At 37.9% G+C, this 23044-nt stretch overlaps 1 protein-coding gene across 1 annotated transcript in view; it reads right to left on the bottom strand.

Annotated features, from left to right (window-relative positions):
• Positions 1–23044, bottom strand: part of LAMA2 (laminin subunit alpha 2) — a 646095-nt gene that overhangs the window by 205936 nt on the left and 417115 nt on the right. Inside the window, exons 26-30 of the mRNA XM_018556291.1 lie at positions 18188–18376; positions 17979–18097; positions 8717–8834; positions 8267–8401; positions 4433–4557 (exon numbers count right to left, since the gene is read on the bottom strand). Coding sequence (XP_018411793.1) covers positions 4433–4557; positions 8267–8401; positions 8717–8834; positions 17979–18097; positions 18188–18376 — 686 coding nt within the window. The remainder of the gene's footprint in view (positions 1–4432; positions 4558–8266; positions 8402–8716; positions 8835–17978; positions 18098–18187; positions 18377–23044) is intronic.

Genomic DNA, 23044 nt, shown 5'->3' with positions numbered 1-23044 from the left:
TAATCCATTTTTTTGTTACCATAAAAAATATAACAAACTATACATTCGCATTACAGCAAAGTATGTTTTGAATGTCATTCTATATCTGTCACTAGCACTGAAAAAAATCAAGTTGTCTTGTATGGTCTGCAGAGTAGATTTTGCATTCTTTCCTGAAAGTAAACCAGCTATAATAATGCAAACACATTCAAATCATTTAAAGAGTTGTTAGATAGATGTTAGATAGGTGAGAATAGGAGAGGTAGCACTAGATCACAACATGTATCATATTTCTGCTTGTTTATTCTTGTCTTATTTGGCCCCAGCTAAGGCTGGGGGGTGTATTGGGTTGCTGGGTATTTCTAAATAAAGCATGTGGACTGTTATCCCCATGACAAAGGGGAAGGTAATGTGCAGAAAAACAATTTTCTAAAGCCCACCTGGTGCTGAAACAACAGTTAAAACATATTTAATTTAATTATAGCACTATGGGCAATAAATCTTCATAATAAATAATTGCATTGTTATTAAAATGCATTGATTCACCCAAGCATTTGCAAACACTGTGGCTCTTTAGATGCATGGGGACCTTTAGATGTATCAAAATAAATGTTGTAATATTATTATTCTTTGTTTCCACGTGAGTGTTAAGCATATGTGGTTTCTAAAAGTATAGCATACATTTTCACCAAGCCATGCTTTCTTAGCATGTAGTTTGGATCTGTTAGGGTTGTGTAGCAAGCAATATAGTAAATGTGTGTTGCTGTGTGCCATTAATACACCAATAAATTACCCACCTACATATAGGTGTCAGTGTTTGAATTTTACTAAAACAAATGATTATCTGCGTTATAGTGCTCTCCCCAAATTACTCAATAACACCCTATTGACAGCTGCAGAGATAGAGAGAAGCTATGTAATATATTAAACAAAAGACACTGCGCTATCCTCAATCATTTCTATAAACCTCAAAGTGGCAATTAATATATTTCACTCACTGTTGTAATATGAAGAAAGCGAACACAAGGATTTCACCACATTCATTTTGTTTGGATCACATCATTCTTGGGAATATTTCTATATGGACTATATATAAGTTGGAGTGTTTCAATGTTGGCACATGCATAGAGATCAAGAAAATATCCTTTATTGAATCACAGTCTAAAAGCGGTAACAAACATGCTGCCGCGTTTCAGCCCAAAAAGAGCCTTAGTCATAACTCTATACTAAATAAAACAGTTCCACTCACTCTATGCTTTACATTTAAATCAGGGGTCTCAAACCTCCGACCCTACAGCTGTGGTGGAACTACAAATCCCATGAGACATTGCAAGATTCTCACAGCCACAGACATGACTCCCGAAGAGAGATGCATCATGAGATTTGTAGTTTCACCACAGCTGGAGGGCCGGAGGTTTGAGACCCCTGATTTAAATGATGATCTAAAAATGCCCATGCTGTATTCCAGGAATTGCCAAGTAAGAAACATCTTCCCTAGCCAAATGTTCTAATCTTTTTTTATTGATAAAATGATTGAACAAGTGTGATGTCTTCCAAAACTGAGATGTTACTGTGAGTAATTTTTATTTAGTTTTAAAAAGCATCTTTCAGGATCTTTGTTAAATGCAGACTCATCTACAACTGATTGCTACTTGGTGATTTCTAGGCTGTTTCCCAAGTACCAGTACATGCAGCACTGCACATTTACTCACTTAAAAATTAAATCAATAGAGCCTGAATAGGTAATAAAATTACTACTTTGCAAAAATGTAAACAAATTGATCTACAACTCTCAAACTCATTATCCAACACATTTTCAACTCCGTAAAAATAGATCTACAGCTTATAACCATATTTGAAATGCTGAGTGCACAGGAACAAAACACTTTTGAAAATGATAGCTTGAAAATAATTTGCTTAGGGAAAAGTTTACTAGAGAAAATAAATAAGATTATGTTTTTGTACTGTAAAGCTTATACTCGGTTTTTGATTAAATGACTTCTCACTCCTCCATATTCTATAGTTTATCTGATTACGGGTTTACTTAATATTTATAACATCAACCTGCAATGTTAAAGAAAAATAATGTAATCACTTATAGAAGGGTAAAAGCTGATTACCTAATTAGCATGTTAATGTTTAGGGATTATTAAATCATTCATGTCCAGGTATAACATTCAGGTTTAGTATGAGTCACTTTTTTATAGGCTTTCCTATTTATCTGATTTTCACTTATTTTTTTTCAGGTTATGAGTCTTTCATTAGGTACAAAGTTTTCATAATCATATTGCATATATGTTTATTGTAACTTAAGAAATAAATATATAAAAATACTGACCTTTTCATGTCATGTTTTACATAAGCATTTGATTAGCAGTAGCACATGCTAAAACATGTCACCTCATTTTTTTATGCAGAGAACCCACAAATATGTAACACTGACACTGGCATATAATAATAAAAAGTGTGCTCAGGATTTAGCTCACTGTAAAACAAGCTATTGTTTTCCAAAAAAAAAGGCTGGTACAGGGGGTTTCACTATACTTCTCCCCCTCCTTTTTCTATGGGAACAGACGTGCACGTTCATCTTATAAACTCATGTTTCTGTAAAGTCTGCAGGCACGTTAATTTAAAGGAGAATTATGAGGTGAGTGATTTTCACTCAGCCTCATAATCTGAGCTGACCTGTGACAATAAAAACTGTCACAGGTTGGCTCAGTAGATCGGGAAGTGAGCGAACAAATACCAGCGCTCGCTCACTTCTCGATCCTTTGCCAGCTGAGAGCCATGACAGGGGAGGGACTGGATTCCCCCCTACCCTGTCCGATCCTCCAGCGATGACTGGCGGAACAGACAGGGGAGGGGGCGGGTACAGCTGGCTCTGCCTCTAGATAGGCAGAGCCAGCTGTCACTCACGCAGCTGGGTGGATGCAGACAGAATTGTCGGGATCCGCTCTGGCTGTAGCTTGCGGGTTACTGAGCTTTGGGTGACTGGAGGATGCTAGTTTGTGTCCTCCCGTTACCCTTAGGAGAACTATGGGGTATAATTTATTATATTATAATTTTTTTATTTCGTGTTTCAAACTTTATCATACCTGGGATGTCTACTGGACTCTTGTTTGGACAGATTTAGGTGAGTTATTCCTAAAATTTACTAAGAATTACAGGCCTACAATATAAAACAACAAATTTCCATGAAAAACAATTGTACCGCTTTTGGTACAAAATTCCTGACATAATCATACCGCCAGGGAGGTTAAACCTGTCTCCGTACCCTGAGACTACTGCACAGACTGAAGGGTACCTCACAGTACCTGAATATACCTTTGGGTGACTGCACCAGAAGACTGACCCTTTGTTGGACAGTAAGGTTGCACATCATAGTGATGGGCCAATATAAACAAATAGGAAGAGTGAGAATCAAGCCAGCCTTCAAAGCCATCAAGGAGTGTCACTAATACAGTGTTACAGCAGCCCTGATTTGAGTGACCATAAGTATATATGCACAGAGATAAATGAGTAATAGAAAATCCTCTCTACCAGTGATTTGACAGAGTAAAGTCCTTTACTTACTGCAGTGGGCAAATATTCTATTCACCCAGCAAGTAAAATTGTAACAATTGGGTTGCCTCCAATAGTATTTCCACTTTTAAGATCTCAGGGGTAACAAAATGAAAGTCCCTCCTAACATTCCTACCAGACCTTAAGGGTCTGGTATAAATCAGGAGAGGAACCTAATGTTGTTTTTTTTTCTTCTGCGGACAGTAAAAAAAAAAAGTAATTTTTTTACCTTTTGTCTAATGTCGCTTTGCTGCAATGAAAATTCGTCTGGAATGAAAATTGGTACACGAATTTCATCCAAAATTTTCGTTATCGGGAACTCAGATTAATTTGCATTCGGCATACATCCGAATCTCCGAATAACGAAAATTTGTCCGAATAACAAATCTTTCCGAAACGAATCACACATGTCCACATGCTATGTGTGCCACATTTTATTTCTTGATACTTAGTGCCTCTTATTTGAGATTTGTTCAGTTTGTTTTTATACCTTGAAAGTCTTGTTCCAAAACTATGTGACAAATTGTTTGATGGTGTGTTATCAGTAGGGTGTCCCCTGATTTAATTTTCAGAATCTGGTAATCATAACCTAATAACAGCAGTCATGCTTTTTTAATTCACCTAATCCTCCTGCAAAGCTCCAAACTGCACTTTACAAACATATTGGTGCTCTATGGACAAGGTTATATCTTTATGCTAATATTCCCATTTACCAAACAATGTAAACAGTAGGACAGTGGCTCCAAGGTTAAAATGAAGAAATATGTCAGATCTTCAGAACTACACTGAGAGTTCAGAATTAGAGGTTATTCATATTATTATGATATTTTTTTCCAAGAATTTTTGTCATATGCATTTGTGAGAGCAATACACTGCATACAATTTAACTTACTTGTTACTTGCAATGTGTAGGGGACAAGCGCATGGTTTGCAGTCATCAGGGAATCCTTTTACAATGCCATAGAAACCCGGAGCACACCTATCACAGTGATCTCCTGTAGTGTTGTGTTTACAGGCCTGGAAATTTAAAACAAAAACACCTGAATAAATGCACAGATTGCTTTTATTGTCAGAACATTATTTTAAGCAAAATGCAAAGGCTGCAGTTGCTCACAAGACTGTCATAATTTTCCTGACTTTAGCACTTCATGGGTCACTACCTTAAATAAATATGAAGGTAAGTGACCCATAATTATGTGATTTCCCAACTTAGTCTGTGTAAGTAGCTAAGAGTATAGAAATCACATAATTAGCATGGCAGCCATGCGCCTATCATTTTTAGAATGAAGTCAGCAATATTATCCTTTGCATTTCTGGCGGCACTGTATCCCTTAAATATGCACAATAAGATAATCACAATTTGTTTATGCTATGTACAGGTATCTTTGTTAGCAACTGCAAATGCTGACAGCTTTAAACATGAAGGAGAAATAAAGTCATGCACCAGTCAGATTCATTGTGTGGGTAATTTCCCCCTCCATTATGTCCTGACTGCTCATGAGGGTGGACGTTATCACTAATAGCACTGGATTATTGTCTGATTGCATTTACTCTCACTATTCAACTAATCCTTACGGTGAACATATTTCTTTATTTTGATTTTATCCTATGCAGTAGTGAAGAGAGTAGTAAAAAAAGATGGGTTATGTTTCCAGTTCATCATACTGACTGCAGGACTGGTCAGTATCACAGAGACTAGGAATGAACTGCATTGTAGTTTATATTCAATGTACTGTAACAAGCTGCACCCACTTACCATTTATGGGAGACAATCAGTGTGCTATGGTCCACCCAGGCTTTTTCACTGGTGGTCTGTTACCTGTTGCCCCCAAGGCACTTCATTAAATAATTACTTGTACCAGTGGTATTGCAGAACATTTATGAATTGCTATTCCTGCTCCAAATTCTGTATTATATCTCCTGTTTCTGTACTAGCTCATCACCATTCCCGTATACAGGGGACCTGGTATTTTATGTGGCCATTTAATGGTAGAAGGAGTTTCCTGTGAGCTAAAGGAAATGCACCACACAAAGTGTGGCATGGTGCTGCAGTTACTATTTACCATGGAAAAAGGTGGATGTTGTCTTGCAGAGCTAGGATTGAAGTGATTCATTTTAAAGAGGAATACTATATGAGGTGACTGCTGCTCTGTAAAAAATTATATGGACTCACCTATATAAAATACAATGCCACTGCCACAAATAATCCTTATTATTCAGCTTTCTTTTAAAATTGAGCACAACATTTTAGCATTCTTCCAGCACTGATTTCCTTTGCAGCTCCCTGAATTCAGTTGCATAACAAAGCCACAAATGAAATTGATGCTGACAGATCACAGGTCTAATCAGGAAACAGTCAGCTATGTAAAACAAAGAAGCTGCAACTGACTTGAGGTCTTGCTTTGAATGAAGTATGCGTGAGGGAGTATCTGCAGTCAGGGCCACCAGTCGGACATATACTATTTGTTTTGGCATGGGGTGCAATTGCCCTAGTCCAGTCCTTCCTTGCCTGTATCCTAATTTCTAATACATGGCTCTGGTTGCTGGGCTATTGGACCCAAAAACCAATGCATTGCTCTTTTTCTGCACCTGCACATTGTGTTAGGTAACTCATCAAAATTATATTGAAAAAAAAACACAAAAGGCTTGCATTTTGTATTTAGGAAGACTTTTTTTTGCTATTCCTCTCTATCCAGTCAACAATATTTTGAATAGGCTAGCAAAGGCTAGCAATAACCCATCATCCCTGATACATTCGAACTGTGGTTGGTAAGAAGCATTCTCTGACAATAACTGATCTAACGATTTCTTAGTCAATGTCTTGTCAATTCATCCAATGTACAGGAAATGTTCACAATAACACATTCTTCAGAGCTCCATTCTATTCAAGTGTGACGTCAAGTCCATTAATGACTGTGATAGAAATTTGTTAAGGTTTCTGTACTTGTAGCATCTTCTTTTAGTTCTTGCTGATTGAAAGTGACACTAAACTCAGTAGTAAAATCTTAAAATGCATTCAAATTCCATAACTATACTCTCCTATAGATCCTCAAATCATCTCTGAACTTGTGCTGACACTGTAAAGTAGTCAATGCTACAAGCTTGCTCCCGTGATGGACTACAATCTCAATACAAATAAGTAAGTGAAACGTGAGATTGTAGTCAAGTAAGTGAGCTTGAAGCAGTGGCTACTTTACAACACACACAGGGACCACTGGGAACCAAAGTAGCCACCCTCCAGAAGGAAGGACAGTGTACACTTTATAAACGTCATCTAAATATCTTGGACATACCTCATACTCCCTGGTCTTTCCCCCCTGCTAAGGTTGTGTAATCAGCAAGCTTATGTGAAAATGATGTCTGAAAACATTGTAATTATTATTATTTATGCTAACTATTTTATGGGGTGATCAACAGGTAACATGTGCAGTACCCTGAAATAAAGCCCTTTGTCTTTAACACCCCCTGAAAAATATTGCATTTCATCATAGCTGTATATCTGCAGTGTAAGATCTAAGGCACTGTGATTCTGACTGCTGCTCTCAAATGATTCAGAGTGAGATTTGGTGATGTCATCAATGTGCTGCTCCTTGCTAAACGCTCTAACATAAGGAAACACAGTTTCCTTATGTTATGCCACACAGAAACATGCCACACAGAAACACAGTGCAGAACATGGCCTGATAACTCAATAATGGGGGAAAGATTAGCTGCAAGCAGACCACAGGCAATTAGTCCTTTGCCCTCTGATTTGCTTTTTTGGGCACCACTTCCAAAATTCAGTTCTCTATAAATATTTTTAGGTGATTTTTTTCATGGGTGTATTTTATTACAGTACATTTTTTCATCATGCATGTGTAAACTTTTTGATTTTGTTTATTTGTTTTTGTAGTTTCACATTAACAAAACAGACACAGCTTTAGAGAACTGTCTTCATTTCACTTGTAAATTAGTTTTGCAATTGTTTTGTAACATGGGCCAAATGTAAATAAAAATGCAAACATTGTTTCCGTTCAATAAGGTGTATACAGGTGTGAGAGCTGAAGTGGTTAATTGTCTACTTTCATAACATTTAGCATCACATGTAATTATTTACATAGCAGAGCCAGATACACCTTTTTTTCTCAGCCTGGTATTCTGATGTAATTTAATTCTGTAACCTTCCAGCCTGATTATTCTTGGTCATGGCAATGGATTTTTAAGAATTTGTATTGCAGTATGTAATTTTTTGTTACTTATTCTGCACACCCTTGCTCTCTGTCACTGCCATGGAGAGCACTGTAGTTTCAAGGTACTTCACCTTCTGGTTGACTGATTATAACAAAGGGTAATTTATTGTTTGACTATACTGTAAGTAGAATAAAGTAATAACATATATTCTAATTAACTACTGAGCTGGCTACAGTATAAATACATATTTATGCAGAAAGTGTAAACTTTTTTGAAAGCTGTTTTTTTTTTATTTTAAGGTGGTTTTTCTACTCTTAGTTGACAGAAAGTGGAAAACCCTATAATATGGACTGTTTAGTGGCAGGGGTCTATAGCTCTGCAGAGGGGGTCTACTCTTGATGAGGCAATGTGACTTCTAAAATTGTGCAACTAAAACCTCTGTTTTTAACTCTAATAGTTAGACAGTGTATTTTTTTTTGTAGGCTGGCTGGTGAGTGTACCGAGACATTTTTGCTGTTATAGCTGAAAGTAGACACGCTGTTATGTAAAATCATACCTGACAAACAGAAGTGTTTGAGTCACACATATTACTGTGCCCATTGCATTGACAAGGTACACATGTGCCAAGAGTTGGTTCAGTTCTTTGTCCTGGGGAAACAGGAGCCATTCTGTAGAATCCAGGAAAACATTCCTAAAGCCAAAAATAACAGATAAAGCAAATAGTCCACTTTTCTCAATAACAATTGGAAAAAATGCATTTGTCGTGGTACAATGTTTTTGCTAAACAAATGGGTGGTCTCTCATGTAAGAAATATACTGTATATATGTATATCAATTTTATATTATTTCATGAAGATTGTGCATGTCTTATAATTTTACAAATGCATCACTGGGTATATATTAATTGCAGCATATAAATGTTTACTGTAGAAAAAATATCTGCACAAGGTTACTCAATATAACTGTACATGTTATGAATGTGCATATTATAAATAGTAAAGCATACCTCACATGAAAGCCCAGAATATCCCACAGGACATTCACATTTCTCTATCAAATGGGCCTTTGGACTCATGGTAAAAGAAGTCCCTTCTTCTGCTACTTCCAAAAATACCTCAGAAATCCTATCAATATAAAATACATTAGTTACAAATGTAATTGTGCTATTGTTGAATAAACAGCAATAAAACAAAGCATATGGCACAAATTTAGATGTTTGTGTGTGTTGAAGAAATGTAGTAACTCTTGTATATATGGGTTATACTGCCACCTTTAGGAGATTTAGACAATGGCAAACAAAAAAATATTAAGCCAGCCCCTGTATAACCCTGGTCTCCAATTGTCATGACTCGGTTCTGTAAGCAAGTAGTACATGAGGCAAACAATACAGAGGGTTGGAACCTGTGTCTCCCAATGGACTTAAAAACATTTTTTATGGTAAATGCAAAAATCTTATTTTCTTTATTGTCCATTGAGGATCACAGGAATGTAGTAATTATTGGACATATGGGATGTTCAGAAGCAATCCAACTGAGGGATAGGCAACAGCCACTAAGAAATCCAATAGATGTGGACATTTTTGTATGTGGAATGTGGAAAGAATTTCTGTAGGATTCAATGCTTGAACAATGTGCTTGAAGCAGCAGTATCGGTGGAAGGAGAACTTATTCAGAGCTAAAATGCAGGAAAGGATCATGAAGTGTGTGCATGCAACACTTTTCCTGGCAGATGATGTCTGCAATGAGTTCCCTCAGGCATTACTGTTATCTTAGGAAAAAGGGTGTGACTTTTCAAAGAGAAAACTGATTCCTACATTTAAAATTGTGAGGAAGTCCTGTTGCTGTAACCCAAACTGCCTTATTAATTAAATTAATTGTGAGAGATGCAGAATCCAGTGCCCAAAGGATATGTATGTGTTAATTATGCCATGGCTCAGAAAATGGAAAATGGTCTGTGAAACAGTATTAAAGTGACTGGAAAGCACAATGGATACAGAGTTCAATGCCCAAAGGAAACACATAAAGTTAGCTTCACACCATTCAAAGGTTCATAACAAAGAGGGGGTTCAGAGACTGGGTTATACTATTGTCCACTAATCTAACTCTTGGGAGTGTTCTGCAGAAAAACTCACACAGTATGCTAAGGTCTGGAAAGTGCCACAATGCAGAACTCAGTGCCCAAGGCTGCTTACCATGATGTCTTCCCATTATGCAACGACTTACTCCCAGAATGAGTCTACAGAGGCTAGGTAACACCAGAGGATGTGACCCAGCACTTACTAAGTGCTACAAGCAGAGCTCAGTTCCCAAAGGTGACCTTCTTGGTGGTCTTTGCCCCATCCATGGGCTTTCATAGACTCACATAGTGAGTCTTCAGAGACTCAGTCGCAGCAAAATCTATGCCATGGCTCTGGACCTGGAGAACACTTTGTGGCTAACTAACACAGTACACAAAGGCACCCTCAGAGACCAGTGAGAAAAAGTCACCTTACAGGCTAGCCATACAATGTTTGACCCAGCAGGGTCCTCGTATGGCCCCCAAAGTTATTGCTGACGAAATACCAATCTAGATAAATGCTGTTTAGAGGCCATCTCAAGAAATATATTAAACACCTTTACTGGAGAGAAAAACATCTGTGGAATACAGACAATGTTGATAAATGTTGATAAAAGGAAAAAGATGGAAAAATATAATTTTACTCAGCAGAGCTTAGGAAAAAGTGCCCAACCTTCTAGGACACTAGCAGAAAACTGGGGCATGACAGTTGTAAGCGGGGCTTTACAGGGCGGATTTAAACAAAAATTTGTTTGCCAGTGTTCAGACCTCCTGAAGGTGGCAATGTAACCCACCTGTCCAATAATTACTACAACTCCTCCTAATAAGGTTTGACTATTTTTGGTTTGGGGGACACATTGGAGTCCCAGCGTGCATTTTTGGTTGCTGGGCCTCCAGTGCGTCCCTGCACCTTATTAGGAGGAGTTGGCTACCTCCAGGTACACCTGCATGTAATTTATCAACTTCATTAATATGCTCACACTTGGAGACTCGGATACATAGAGTTAGGACCACACTTTGCAGAGGTGCCTTGGCGCGGCAGTGTGGCTTCTACATATTTTTGGCCAAAAGTTTGTGCAACTAAACCTCTGATTTTAACGCATACTGTTGACAGGGCTACTTGTTTGGTTGCAGGCTGGCTGGCAGGTTGAGGCTGGGGAATTTTTGTGTTTTGTATTGTTGTAAGCCTTCCCAATGTGCGCCCTGCTATAAAGGCTGGTTATAGATTCATGCATGTACCATTTTTTCTAGTTTGACTATTTTTGGTTTGGGGGACGCATTGGAGTCCCAGCGTGCATTTTTGGTTGCTGGGCCTCCAGTGCGTCCCTGCACCTTATTAGGAGGAGTTGGCTACCTCCAGGTACACCTGCATGTAATTTATCAACTTCATTAATATGCTCACACTTGGAGACTCGGATACATAGAGTTAGGACCACACTTTGCAGAGGTGCCTTGGCGCGGCAGTGTGGCTTCTACATATTTTTGGCCAAAAGTTTGTGCAACTAAACCTCTGATTTTAACGCATACTGTTGACAGGGCTACTTGTTTGGTTGCAGGCTGGCTGGCAGGTTGAGGCTGGGGAATTTTTGTGTTTTGTATTGTTGTAAGCCTTCCCAATGTGCGCCCTGCTATAAAGGCTGGTTATAGATCCATGCATGTACCATTTTTTCTAGGCTGTCCTGTTGACCTCTTTCTGCCAATGGTAGTTGTCTGGCTATCTCTGTTTTTAATATCTGCTGAGTCATTTAGCCAGAGCAAGCATGAATTAAGTAAAGCCAGAACTTATAATTTGTACAATTGTTTTAGCTATCTAATGCAGAAAGTACTAAATAAATTGAATTAGCATTGCAGCCTGGCAACTAGCATTTCCAAAAATACAGCAATGGCAATAGCTATACTGTATTTCATGTATTTCTTTCAACAGAGTTGGTATTGTATGGTGGCACACAAGTATAGTACCAATGAGGGTCCCTATTGCTCATAGTTTTGATTTTACTGTATTAAAGTCTCATGAAGAGTTTGGAGAAGGTGGGAGAAGTGAACAATCTAGGACAGCATAGCTGATTTGGAAACATTCTCCAATTCAGCTCACTTTTCAGTTAAGCTATGTTGTCCTAGTTTGTTCACTTCTCCTGCCTTCTCCAAACTCGTCACCCTTTTGTGAATAACCCTTCTAATATTAGTGCAGTAAGAAAAGTGAAACATTTTTAATGGTAAGTAAAATTAGCAATAATGTCACATGCTGCCTTTCAAAGAAGTGGGGGTCACATCTAAGGACACCAAAATCTATAATTTCCCCAAACACTACTCTGAATAGGTAGAGTTCACTCCCGGCGGAGAGACCAGGGGCCCGCCGCGCGCTGGATAACGATCCGGCGGCCGGCAACTTGCTGGGCCCCTCCAGAGCCTGAGGCCCCGGGCGCCCGCACCGCCTGCACCGGCGGTAGTTCCGCCACTGAGTACATATGTGATGGTTAAAAATTCAGTTTTTAAAGTCCACCCATTGCTAAACAGTGTTCTTAGGAAGCAGTAACCTAATAAAACAGGGCTTTGTCACAAACCTTTTTTGTTGGTTTTAGACAGAGTAGGGGAATGTTAACATTTCTGTCAAGTTTTATTTGTTGTACATGTCCTCGATCAGGAAATCTCTCCTCATTATCAGTGACACAGAGACAGTGAGCAGAAATAAAAGGCAATCTTCTCATAGCAAAGGGAACAGGTGTTTCCAGAATTGATGTCCCTGCTGTCACTTCACCACCTGGTATAGTGACAACTGTACTTTTTTGTATTTGCACTCAATGTGGGTAAATCTCCCTTGTGGGGGTAAGCAATAAAAAATTTGAAATTGTAACTTTTTCACCCTCTATCAAAAAAAACTTTCAAATTATGGAGTCTCAGTTTGATATTATATTGCCAAAATATATTTTAAAACATTAGCTTAGCGAACTGCCAGCTTTTAAAGCTTGTGAAAATATATTGCGATACAATCTCAGGCTTTAATTAATGTATATAAGGTGTCAACCCATAATGTCAATTCATTATTCTGTAATGTCTAACAAACCAGATTTCTTCAATTCTTCCGTTAATGACTTGTGGTCATTAACATGACCACAAGTAAAGACATATGGGGGTGATTCACTAACCTAAACACACACACGCACCAGGTGCGTGTGCATTTTTACACAGCAAAACGTATTTATCAACCAAACACGAGCAACGTGTCACATTTTCACGCCGTTATGGCGTGTTTTTAAGTATTTACGTACGTGCGCGTCATGTAGCATGCGCCATAGGCTACACGCCGCTCTAAGAGCGGCATGCAAGTCTCTAAAAGCATATTTCCACTAATGCCATATATGGAAAAATCATGCACATGATGCATATATAATGCTGCTTCACAGTTTAGACAAAAATGGTTAGCTCATGCATTTACATTCCTGCATTCATCAATGCAAGCAACACAACGTAGAGCTAATTTACACAACATCACCTTGCAATTCATGCAGGGCTTTGCAGGGCTTTGCACAACACACCTGCTGGGTGTGTACACACTACAAAGGCGTCTAGATTCCACCAATAGATCATGCTCGGAGGGAACACACTACATTTTCTGATACTTTCTGATACTTGAGGTCAGTTGGATTGTGCATACATTTCTAGGTCGCTGGTGTAAAGTAGAAAGATTTTCATCCACTTTGTGTATTATTTGTTTTGTACTTCTCAAGGAATGAATTGTAAAGATTAATCACCATCTGGCTATTTGTATGGTTTGTATGCATTGAAAAAGCAATGCTTCTGTCTGATATAAACACTAAAATTGTAGAGAACATATTCAAGGAGTTTGAATTCAGTTAGAAGAAGCAATAGAAAGAACAATACAAACATAATCTTTGTTTGTTCTATTTTCTCTCTTTAGTGAGAAGACCGCAAGGATTTAACAAGCTTTTTACTTCGTCAATACAACAAACAGCAAGTAAGAGCAAACATGTCAAGGGCAGCAGGACAACTGAGCACATGTAGCCTGGGAATAAGGAAGATAATGGCACTGCCGTCATTAACATGAGCATTGGATGCTTAACTGATTTCCACAGATTCCCTGGATAGGTTTGTCATTATGTCCAGTTGAATGTACTGACGTTGCTTTGTACAGAATATGAAATCTACCAAAAGAAATGGTGCTAAAGAGCCTCTAGTTGGTAAAACATACTTTGCTTAGACAATTTCTATCTCGCATGGGACAATTGCATATGGATAAAACTTCAGATATACATATTTATTCAGTGTGGTGTTCAAGCTTTTCAGAAGCAAGTCTCCATGCATTTAAATAAAAATCTCTCTCTGTCATCTTTAGAACTTGAGGAAATAGTTTGTGTACAGCAGACTATTTACAACCAGAGATGTCAATTTACATAATAATAAACTTTGGGAGCACAGAGCTACTTGTTGCTGGTCTGAGAGGCTTTCTGAGAGCAAGCAACAACTTGCTGCCTGCATGGTAAACGTCTTCGGGGATTCAGCCTAACTAGTTCCCAGTCACTGTTTGAGATTTTAAATAATTTCAAGCAAAATGAAGAGCATACTAGCTGCCTGAGCTGATATAATATATTATCACTTTATGTACGCTTCAAAAACAAAGCACTGTCTTGGAATTATATTGAGACACAAAATAGGAATGATATATGGGCAGGAAAGCACAATACTGTATGAATACATAAATCACCAGCATACTCATGTAAGACAACATGGAAAACATTTCTGCTAGTTTGTGATTAATATAACATTTGTACTGATTTATTATCTGGAAATGTACATTTTTATTGCCTTGTGCTGGTATTCAGCACAAGGCAATTTATCCATGAGCAACCACTCCCTTGTGTCACTTAGTATGCATATTTTTGGATGTATTAATAAGATTACTTGTGTGGTTATCAAACTCTACAGTATGGACTGTCCCTACAGGGAGCTTAACAATACAACAATACAACATCAATGGATGTGTTATTAAGGTTATGTGTGTGGTTGCCAAACTCTAGGGGAAAAGACACTGTCCCTGCAGGAAGGTTAATGATACAACATCTATCCATCATCCATTCACTATAAGAGCACTGTGTTCATGTTTTATTAATATGAAATTCTGTGCAAATGTTTTCATTTTTTTGTCTTCATTTTTTTGTATTTGTCAGACATGACTTACACAGTACTAAATGTATTGTCTGTTGTCACAATAATTCAGTAAGATATAATTATTGGTATGATAGCTAGCACTGCCATGGCTAGCATCCCAATAAATTAGATATGGTCTAGCACCATAATAATGGCAATTGACATGTTATTATTGCAATCCTCATGTTTATGGGCACTAGCAAAGCAAACCACATCACATGCCCCCAGCGAGCCAATGGAGAAAGAGCCCTTGGTCAAGTTCAATACATTTTAGACTTACCAGTACATACATTGATGTCATATGGCCTTACCTTGCGCTATCAACATAAACATGCATTCTTGTCCAACCCAAGAGAGCATATTTATGCACAAACCTCTTGCCTGCACATCTGACTGACCTCTAATGTCATTGTCTCCCCGTAGGTATACTTTTAAGACTCAAAATTAAATGTATAGATTAGGAGCCCATTCAGATTGTTGCAGTGCATTACAGCATGTGTGTTAATGTGTGTTATGTTAAGACAGCCTATTTATATTCATTGTGCTGGCAAAGCACCATATATTTGAATGGACTCACAGCATTCTTTACAATTCAGCATACCACACTACGCAGAAAGCTCACATCTGTGCAATTCCATACACAAAAAGTGCATTGGGCTGCGTTGCTAAGGTGTCTTTGGTTTCTATTGAAAATTAATGTCATCAAAATACTATGTTTTACCATGTAATGCAGTAGAGCAGTGCTCCCCAACCTTTTTATCGCCGCAGACCGGTCAACATTTGATAATTTTACCGTGGCCCGCTGAGGGGGGGACGTTGATTGTTTATATTTTAGATTGTTTTGATTTAATAATTTTAATTTAATTGTATTTAAACATGCCTTCAAAATAAAATACAGTTACACCAAAAAATGAAAGCATTGAAATTCTTCACCTATTCCACCACCGAAAAACTGGGCGAGATTACGTTAAAATGTGTGACCACATCACTGGTCACACATTCTAACATAGTCTCAAAGTGTGATAGAACAGACGACTGTCTGTAATCATTAGACATGTGCACCAGCAAAAAATTTGTTTAGTTTAGTTTCGTTTTGAAAAAAAAAAAAAAATTGTTTAGTTTAGTTTCGTTTTTCGAGTCCGAAATTAAATTAGTTTCGGACGAAATTCGTTTATGAAAAAAAAACAACAACTTTACTCTCCCATGGCTGGACTTGAAACCAGCGAACTTCACAATGGCAATCAATTAGCAAGCCTGTACCTCTATCCACTACTCTATAGCCTCTGTACTGTAAGCATAGAAGCAATGGGCGGTTTTTTTTTACAGTCTGCAGAAGATTAAAAAAAAAAGAAAAGCCTGAGGTTCCCCCCCAATTCATACCAGACCCTTTAGGTCTGGTAGGAATGTTAGGAGAATGCCAATTCAAAAGCAAAGGAAAAAAAAAAAAACTTTAAATTAAATATTAGTTGACTTAGCCGGGATTTGAACCTGCAACCTTAGCTACGGCAAGCCTGTTCTCTACCCGCTACTCTATAGCCTCTGTACTTTAAGCATAGATGTGTTGTAGAGGTAAAATGGTGTCATAATGTCATTTTGCTGCAACGAAATTCGGATTCGTTTGCATTCGTCTTAGCTGTAATTCGGAATTCGGATGCATCCGAATCTCCGAATTTCCGAAAATTCGTCCGAAACGAATTTCGGAACGAACCGAATCGCACATGTCTAGTAATCATTTAATCAGAGAAATAGATTATAATAGGGAACATTACAGTGTAATATTTCCCATTATAATCCACATGTCTAATTACATGAAAAATAGCAGTACACAACAGAGAGATAGATTATAATAGGGAACATTACAGTGTAATATTCCCCATTATAATCCACTTGTTTAATTACATGAAATAGCAGTACACAACAGAGAGATAGATTATAATATCCGCCCCCTCACTGTGAAGCCCGTCGGCAGTGCGGGGCCCCGGTGTTCGAACACCGGGACCCTGCACTGCCCCATATTGCAGGACCGGACCGCACTGAGACTGTGCGGCCCGGTACCATTTGATCCGCGGACCGGTACCGGTCCGCGGACCGGGGGTTCGGGAACACTGCAGTAGAGCACTGTACATTATTGTGCATTACGGCAAGACAGTAGTGCTAAGTTGACTGCATCCTAAGATGCATATAAAACCTCTATCTATACTGGGATCTCATATTGCCAGGAGCTTAAAGCCCTATGTGACTATATTTCAGAAAAATATAAAAAAACTTGGAAACAAAAATCTGCATGCCATAAAAAAATGTGTATTTTATTTCAACTTTTTCTATACATTTTTATATAGTACGAGAAAAGTAAAAATTTACTGACGATAGTAATGTAAGATAAAGGGTGGGTTTCTGGGTAGGCCACATGGAATGTTAATAGGGTTATGTATTCAGTGCCTACGCTCATCTTCTGTTTGACTTTTTGCCTATTATTTTCAGTTAAACTACTACATACTACTAAACACCATAGACATTTCTAGCAAACTTTGCTTAAGAAAAGGGATTCTTAGTCCCCATAAATGTCATACATGTTAAAAAATTGGCCAACCATACACAGTGATACCTCTGGGCCAGTCCTTATTTTATTGCCAAAATATCAAACACGTGCATGCATATATAGCATGTCAATTGGCATATAATGCCAAAATGGCATAAACCGACACTTTTAGAGGACAGTTACAGAACTGTGTCTGGTCAATGCTCTCTGCTCTATGCAACAGCTCTATGCAACAGCTCTATGCAACAGAACTCAAAAAATAACTTTGGATCTGAACAAACAAAATTACATATAATTCAACTTCATGCACTCCGAGCCCTGTATTTTGCATAAAGTTCTTTGATTAAAATGTATGCATTTCTAAAAATGTACAACCCAGGTGTTCTAATTCCTCTGTTTTACCATTCTAAATAGAATGTTAAACAATAATAATAGGAGTTTCTGGAAACACACTTATTGATACCCTTCTCTTTGTTTAATAATTAAATAAGTTAGCATTATAATTATTTACCTGCTTTGCCTCAATACTCTACCATACGATGCCTTAATTAGAATGTATTGTATATCATATAGAACATCCATGAAATCTTCACGGGTAACAGGACCTCCATCCGTATTTTTCCACTCAAACTGAAACAGAAAACCAAAATAGTTTTTAAGTAACAATGATTTAAATTATTCCTACAACAAAAAAAGGACATAAATGCACACAAAAGTTACCTCTGTCATGTCAATATCATGTCTAGTCAGTTGACCATTTTGGGGATCAGGCATGTGTCTTAAAATTATCCTTTGGTTTGCAGAAGGCCCACCTCTAATAATCACTTGCGATTCATAGGCAGAAGGTCCAGTCTCTTCCCTGGCTTCAAAGTAGATGGTATATTTCAATTTCCCTCCATAAGCTGTCAACTGTATTGTAAAAAAGATATAACAATAGAAAGGAACACAGTAAAGTTTAACTACAGACAGATATATTAAAACAAACATAATTCAATCAAATTATGTTTTTCTTAAATCATAAATATTTTATTTAGGGCTAGAATAAATACCTGAATCTGTCTTGATATTTGCTTCCTGTAATTCTATGCACAGCATCTCTCACACTTAGAAAGTTGAACAGGAGTCTGTGTAACCCCTTCAGACTTCATGAAGGGATTATCCCATCATAGGTCGTGAAGGGGTTGACTGTTTAATGTGTTTTATATGCAGGAACATATGGTACAAATGCAAACCAAATGCCTATAGCTTTTATTTTTCTTTAAAATAAATTGTTTGATCTGGCTAAACAAACTTTGGATTCAGGTTTGAAACTGAAATGTGAGATATTTTAAGTACTAAATAAGCATATACAGGGTTATTCACAAAAGTGTGAAGAGTTTGGAGAAGGCAGGGGAAGTGAACAATCTAGGCCAAAATAGCTGAACTGGAAAGTGAACTGAATTGGAGAATTTTTCCAAATCAGCTATTCTGGGCTTAATAGTTCACTTCTCCTGCCTTCTCCAACCTCTTCACCCTTTTGTAAATAACCCTGATAATATTTCTTATGAAAGACATAAAAATAGGCTAATATTTTTTGTAAGAAACTCCACTAATTATTAAATTGATTGGTCCAAATTTGACATCAGATAGTTCTTTATTTACCTATACATAATAATATATAATTTTTTCTACTTGACCAGACACACATTTCTTACTTCTGACTTTTCTACAGCCAAAAAATGCAGCACTTACTTAAAATAGGAGTTATTTTTAAAGAAGAGTAGCCCTCAAAATACTAAACCAAGGCGTCCTATAAAAACATTTCCTAATCAGTCAAGCATCTCAAAGGCTCCTAATACAAAATCCTATGGTGAAGTAATACTGCAAGCTCTTGTGGTTAAGCTCTTGTGGTTAAGGGGTCTGGGTAAGGAATGTTTTCCATATTAAAAAACAGGATGGGATTTAGGTGTTACATGGGCTTCTGAGATTGAAAATGCTATCGGATTTACAATAATTTACCAAAAGAGATATGTATTTGATAAAGAATAATTTAAAACACACATTTATTAAAAAAAAAATTCAGTTTGACCAAATTAAATTTTCTCTGATACAGGTGGACACACATGGTCTGCAGCCTGTCAGATGTGTTGTTTACTTTTTGCATGGTTGGAACAAAGCTCCAATACTTTGTAGACGGCTGCATATGTACCTAGAATGCTCTCTTAGAGCAGGGGTCAGTGTAGTTTTTCAACTGTCATGCAACTCATTCAATCACTTATTTGTCCATTGCTAAACATGTCCAGACACTTTAAATCTAGTAATAATTATTCATCTCTGGACTGGGGAACCTACACATCAAAACCTGTAATAAGAACCAATGATTTCTAAAAAGAAAAGGCTGAATATAAGTTTGCTTGAATTGAGAACAGTAAAACTTGGTTTTCAGAGAATACAGATTCAAGCAGTTAAAAAATCAATCCCACATTGTGCCCATCCTCAGATTGCACCACAGTCAAATTCACTCTGTTTGGAGGTTCTAGAAATTAGAGCAGGGGTCAGTGTATTTTGTCAACTGTCATGCAACTCATTCAATCACTTATTTGTCCATTGCCAAACATGTCCAGACACTTTAAATCTAGTAATAATTATTCAGCTCTGAACTGGGGAACCTACACATCAAAACCTGTAATAAGAACCAAGTATTTCTAAAAAGAAAAGGCTGAATATAAGTTTGCTTGAATTGAGAACAGTAAAACTTGGTTTTCAGAGAATACAGACGCAAGCAGTTAAAAAATCAATCCCACATTGTGCCCATCCTCCGATTGCAACACACTCAAATTCACTCTGTTTGGAGGTTCTAGAAATTTAGGATAGGTTTGTCTAGTATGGGCTATCAAGCAATGGTACCCAGAAATTGATGAATGTAGCCAAATACTACCATTTAGTATGAAAGTAAAACAGTTTTCAAATACATTGAGGGGAATTTATCAAAACTGGAGCAGACAAAATCTGGAGCAGCTGTAGATGACAACCAATCAGCTTCCCTCTTTCATTTTCAAATCTTAACTGAACATACTGAAGATAGAAGCTGATTGGTTGCCTTGGGCATCTGCTCCAGATTTTATCTGCTCCAGTTTTAATAAATTCCCCTTGTATTTTCATGTTCATCAAAGGTAAAAAAAAACTAAGGGGGACATTCAATAACCGAGCCAAATTGAAGTGAGCCAAATGTCATTCGGTCATTCAATAACCGAGCCAAATTGAAGTGAGCCAAATGCCATTTGGCTATTCACTTGACGACTTGCCAAAGTCAAGAAAATCTGACGCCTGCTGGCCTGTCCACATGCAACGAACTCCAGCTGCAAAATGAGATTCTGTCAGATGCCGGCAAAATTTAAACAATTGGGTGGAGCCCAGTTGTTGTCATTTAATGACAGCCCAGTGTCCTTAAATGACCCGGGGGCCCTGGGCTGTTGTCATTTGTGGGAAAAATGGTCTGCTTAGGCTCAGCCAAGCTGAAGTATATGAATTCAGCTCGGCCGAGCCGTTCGCCGGCTTTCAGCTGCTGTATAATGAGAATAGCCTGTACAGCAGCTCTTCAAGTCAGCTGAACCGGAGGGCTCCGGCGGCCAAAGTGACCCAAAGGATTAGCCGATGCTTCGGCTTAATCCTTCGGCTCCTTTGTGAATAACCCTCTAAGGGTCTATTTATAAAAGTTTTGATGGTCAATTTAACAAACATTTGCCAAACATGCACCCCTTTTTTTGGTGCAAGGTTCAATTTTCCACATTTACATTTACTCTTTTCTATTCATTTACAAAGGAGCTTTGCTCAAAATTCGGTCATGGTCAAAAACGTTTATGAAACACCCATGTGTGCCCACACCTGTTCTTCAATGCCAAAAGTGTTTTATTGTACTTTTCATCCTATTTATTATCCTCAGTAAATTAACCCAACATTTTTGACCTTGCACAATATTATAACTACTCCCTAGTTTGGCCTGGGCAAATGTGTTTTTAAAAGTCAGTCTTACTTTGGAGCTGTAGATTATTTCATCCATTGGAGAGTGGGAGAAACGTCTTGTTTTTACAGATATTCAGCACATTAAGAAAAGGGAAAGTGCTCTCCCAGAGTGAACCATATGTAAGAAAAGTTTATTTAAAAAAGGTAACCACGACAAATAGTATTTTATTAATCTTATTAAACTAATATTTACCTCTTCCAGGTTCCAATGATGTTCAAAGATGTCACATGGCATTTGCTGCAGTATTGTGAACATGCTCCTTTTTTTCTTTGATGGAACCTAAATGTGAAGTTCCTTGCACTTGGCATGGTTTTATGTACCAAGACACTCTGGAATTGTGGTTATAGTCCAACTCTGATGTGCAATTGAGTTCCCTGTGACATCATACTCCAGCAATGATGTCACAGGTAACGCCATACCGGAGTTCTCTGTGCACATAAAACCATAGTGAGCATGGGCAATTTCACATTTGATTATGCTCCTTCCTCTCTCCTGCAGACAATGCTGAAGCATATTCTGCACAACTTTTTTGGACATAATTGAACCCTGCAAAAAAAGGTTTGCCTATTCACTTGAGTGGTGAACTAGTTATGGGTCTGGTGGATCCCTGAAGCCTATTCGCCAGGGAGAGGGTGACTACCTACTTGACCCCTATGGGGGAACAGGTAGGTGGTACATATGCCCCCCCTTGAAACTGTTTTTATACATGGTTTTAGCACTATGGACAGCAAATACTGCAGATGAGTAGGGCATGATTTAAAAAGATACACACAAATATTCAACCAGAAATACGAAAACCTCCACAGCATTCAACTTAACAAGATTCACCCATCATGCCCTGCATAATAGAGTGAATGTTGGCAGAAACTGATGGGTAAATTGGCCAATGAATCATTGATACACACTCCTAAGTGTAGTTTGTGACCAAAAACACAACAACACTTTTTTACTCAAGATGGACCCTCACAGTAAAGTTTAAACAGCACTTGTAGGTGGTGCCTATGTGGCTGTTTTACTCCCTAGAATAATTTCCTGCGCAGAGAATAGATTTCTGCAGTTGTTATAGTGGCATTTGGCAAGTCTTTCTTCAAACACAAGAGGAAGTGCAGAGTGTTTTCTATGCGCAGGGAGAAGGGGATATGTGTATCAATATGAATCCTTTCCAACAGCTTGGGTTAAAATATAAATCAACCAAAAGTGTGAAAAAAGTTGTTCATACACTTCCCTGTACTACTGTTCTTCTACAAATAAGACACTTAAAATGACACTAAAGTCATAAATTATATAATAAAAATAACTTCTATTACATAAATAATCAATGCCTGTGTACCTTTGTTTGTCATTGTTCAGCTCTAAATGCTCCAAAATGTGCTTTATTTTTCACCTCCACAACTACCTGCCAGAGGGTGGCTACTTTCCTTCTCCATGGTCCTTATGGGAGCTGAAAAGTGGCCACCCTCTGCGCTCCTTCTTGTGAAGGACTACACCATGCTGAGGGCGTGCCTTCTCAGTCTCCACCCACAAATCCTTCCCTCTAGACTCTGCAAGGAGCTAGGATTTCTTCAGCTCTTCCA

Source organism: Nanorana parkeri, unplaced genomic scaffold, assembly GCF_000935625.1.
Source record: "Nanorana parkeri isolate BGI_ZX_2015 unplaced genomic scaffold, ASM93562v1 scaffold232, whole genome shotgun sequence".
NCBI lineage: Eukaryota > Metazoa > Chordata > Amphibia > Anura > Dicroglossidae > Nanorana > Nanorana parkeri.
The sequence above is the reverse complement of the archived record's forward strand: the minus strand, read 5'-3'. Positions and strand labels throughout refer to the sequence as shown.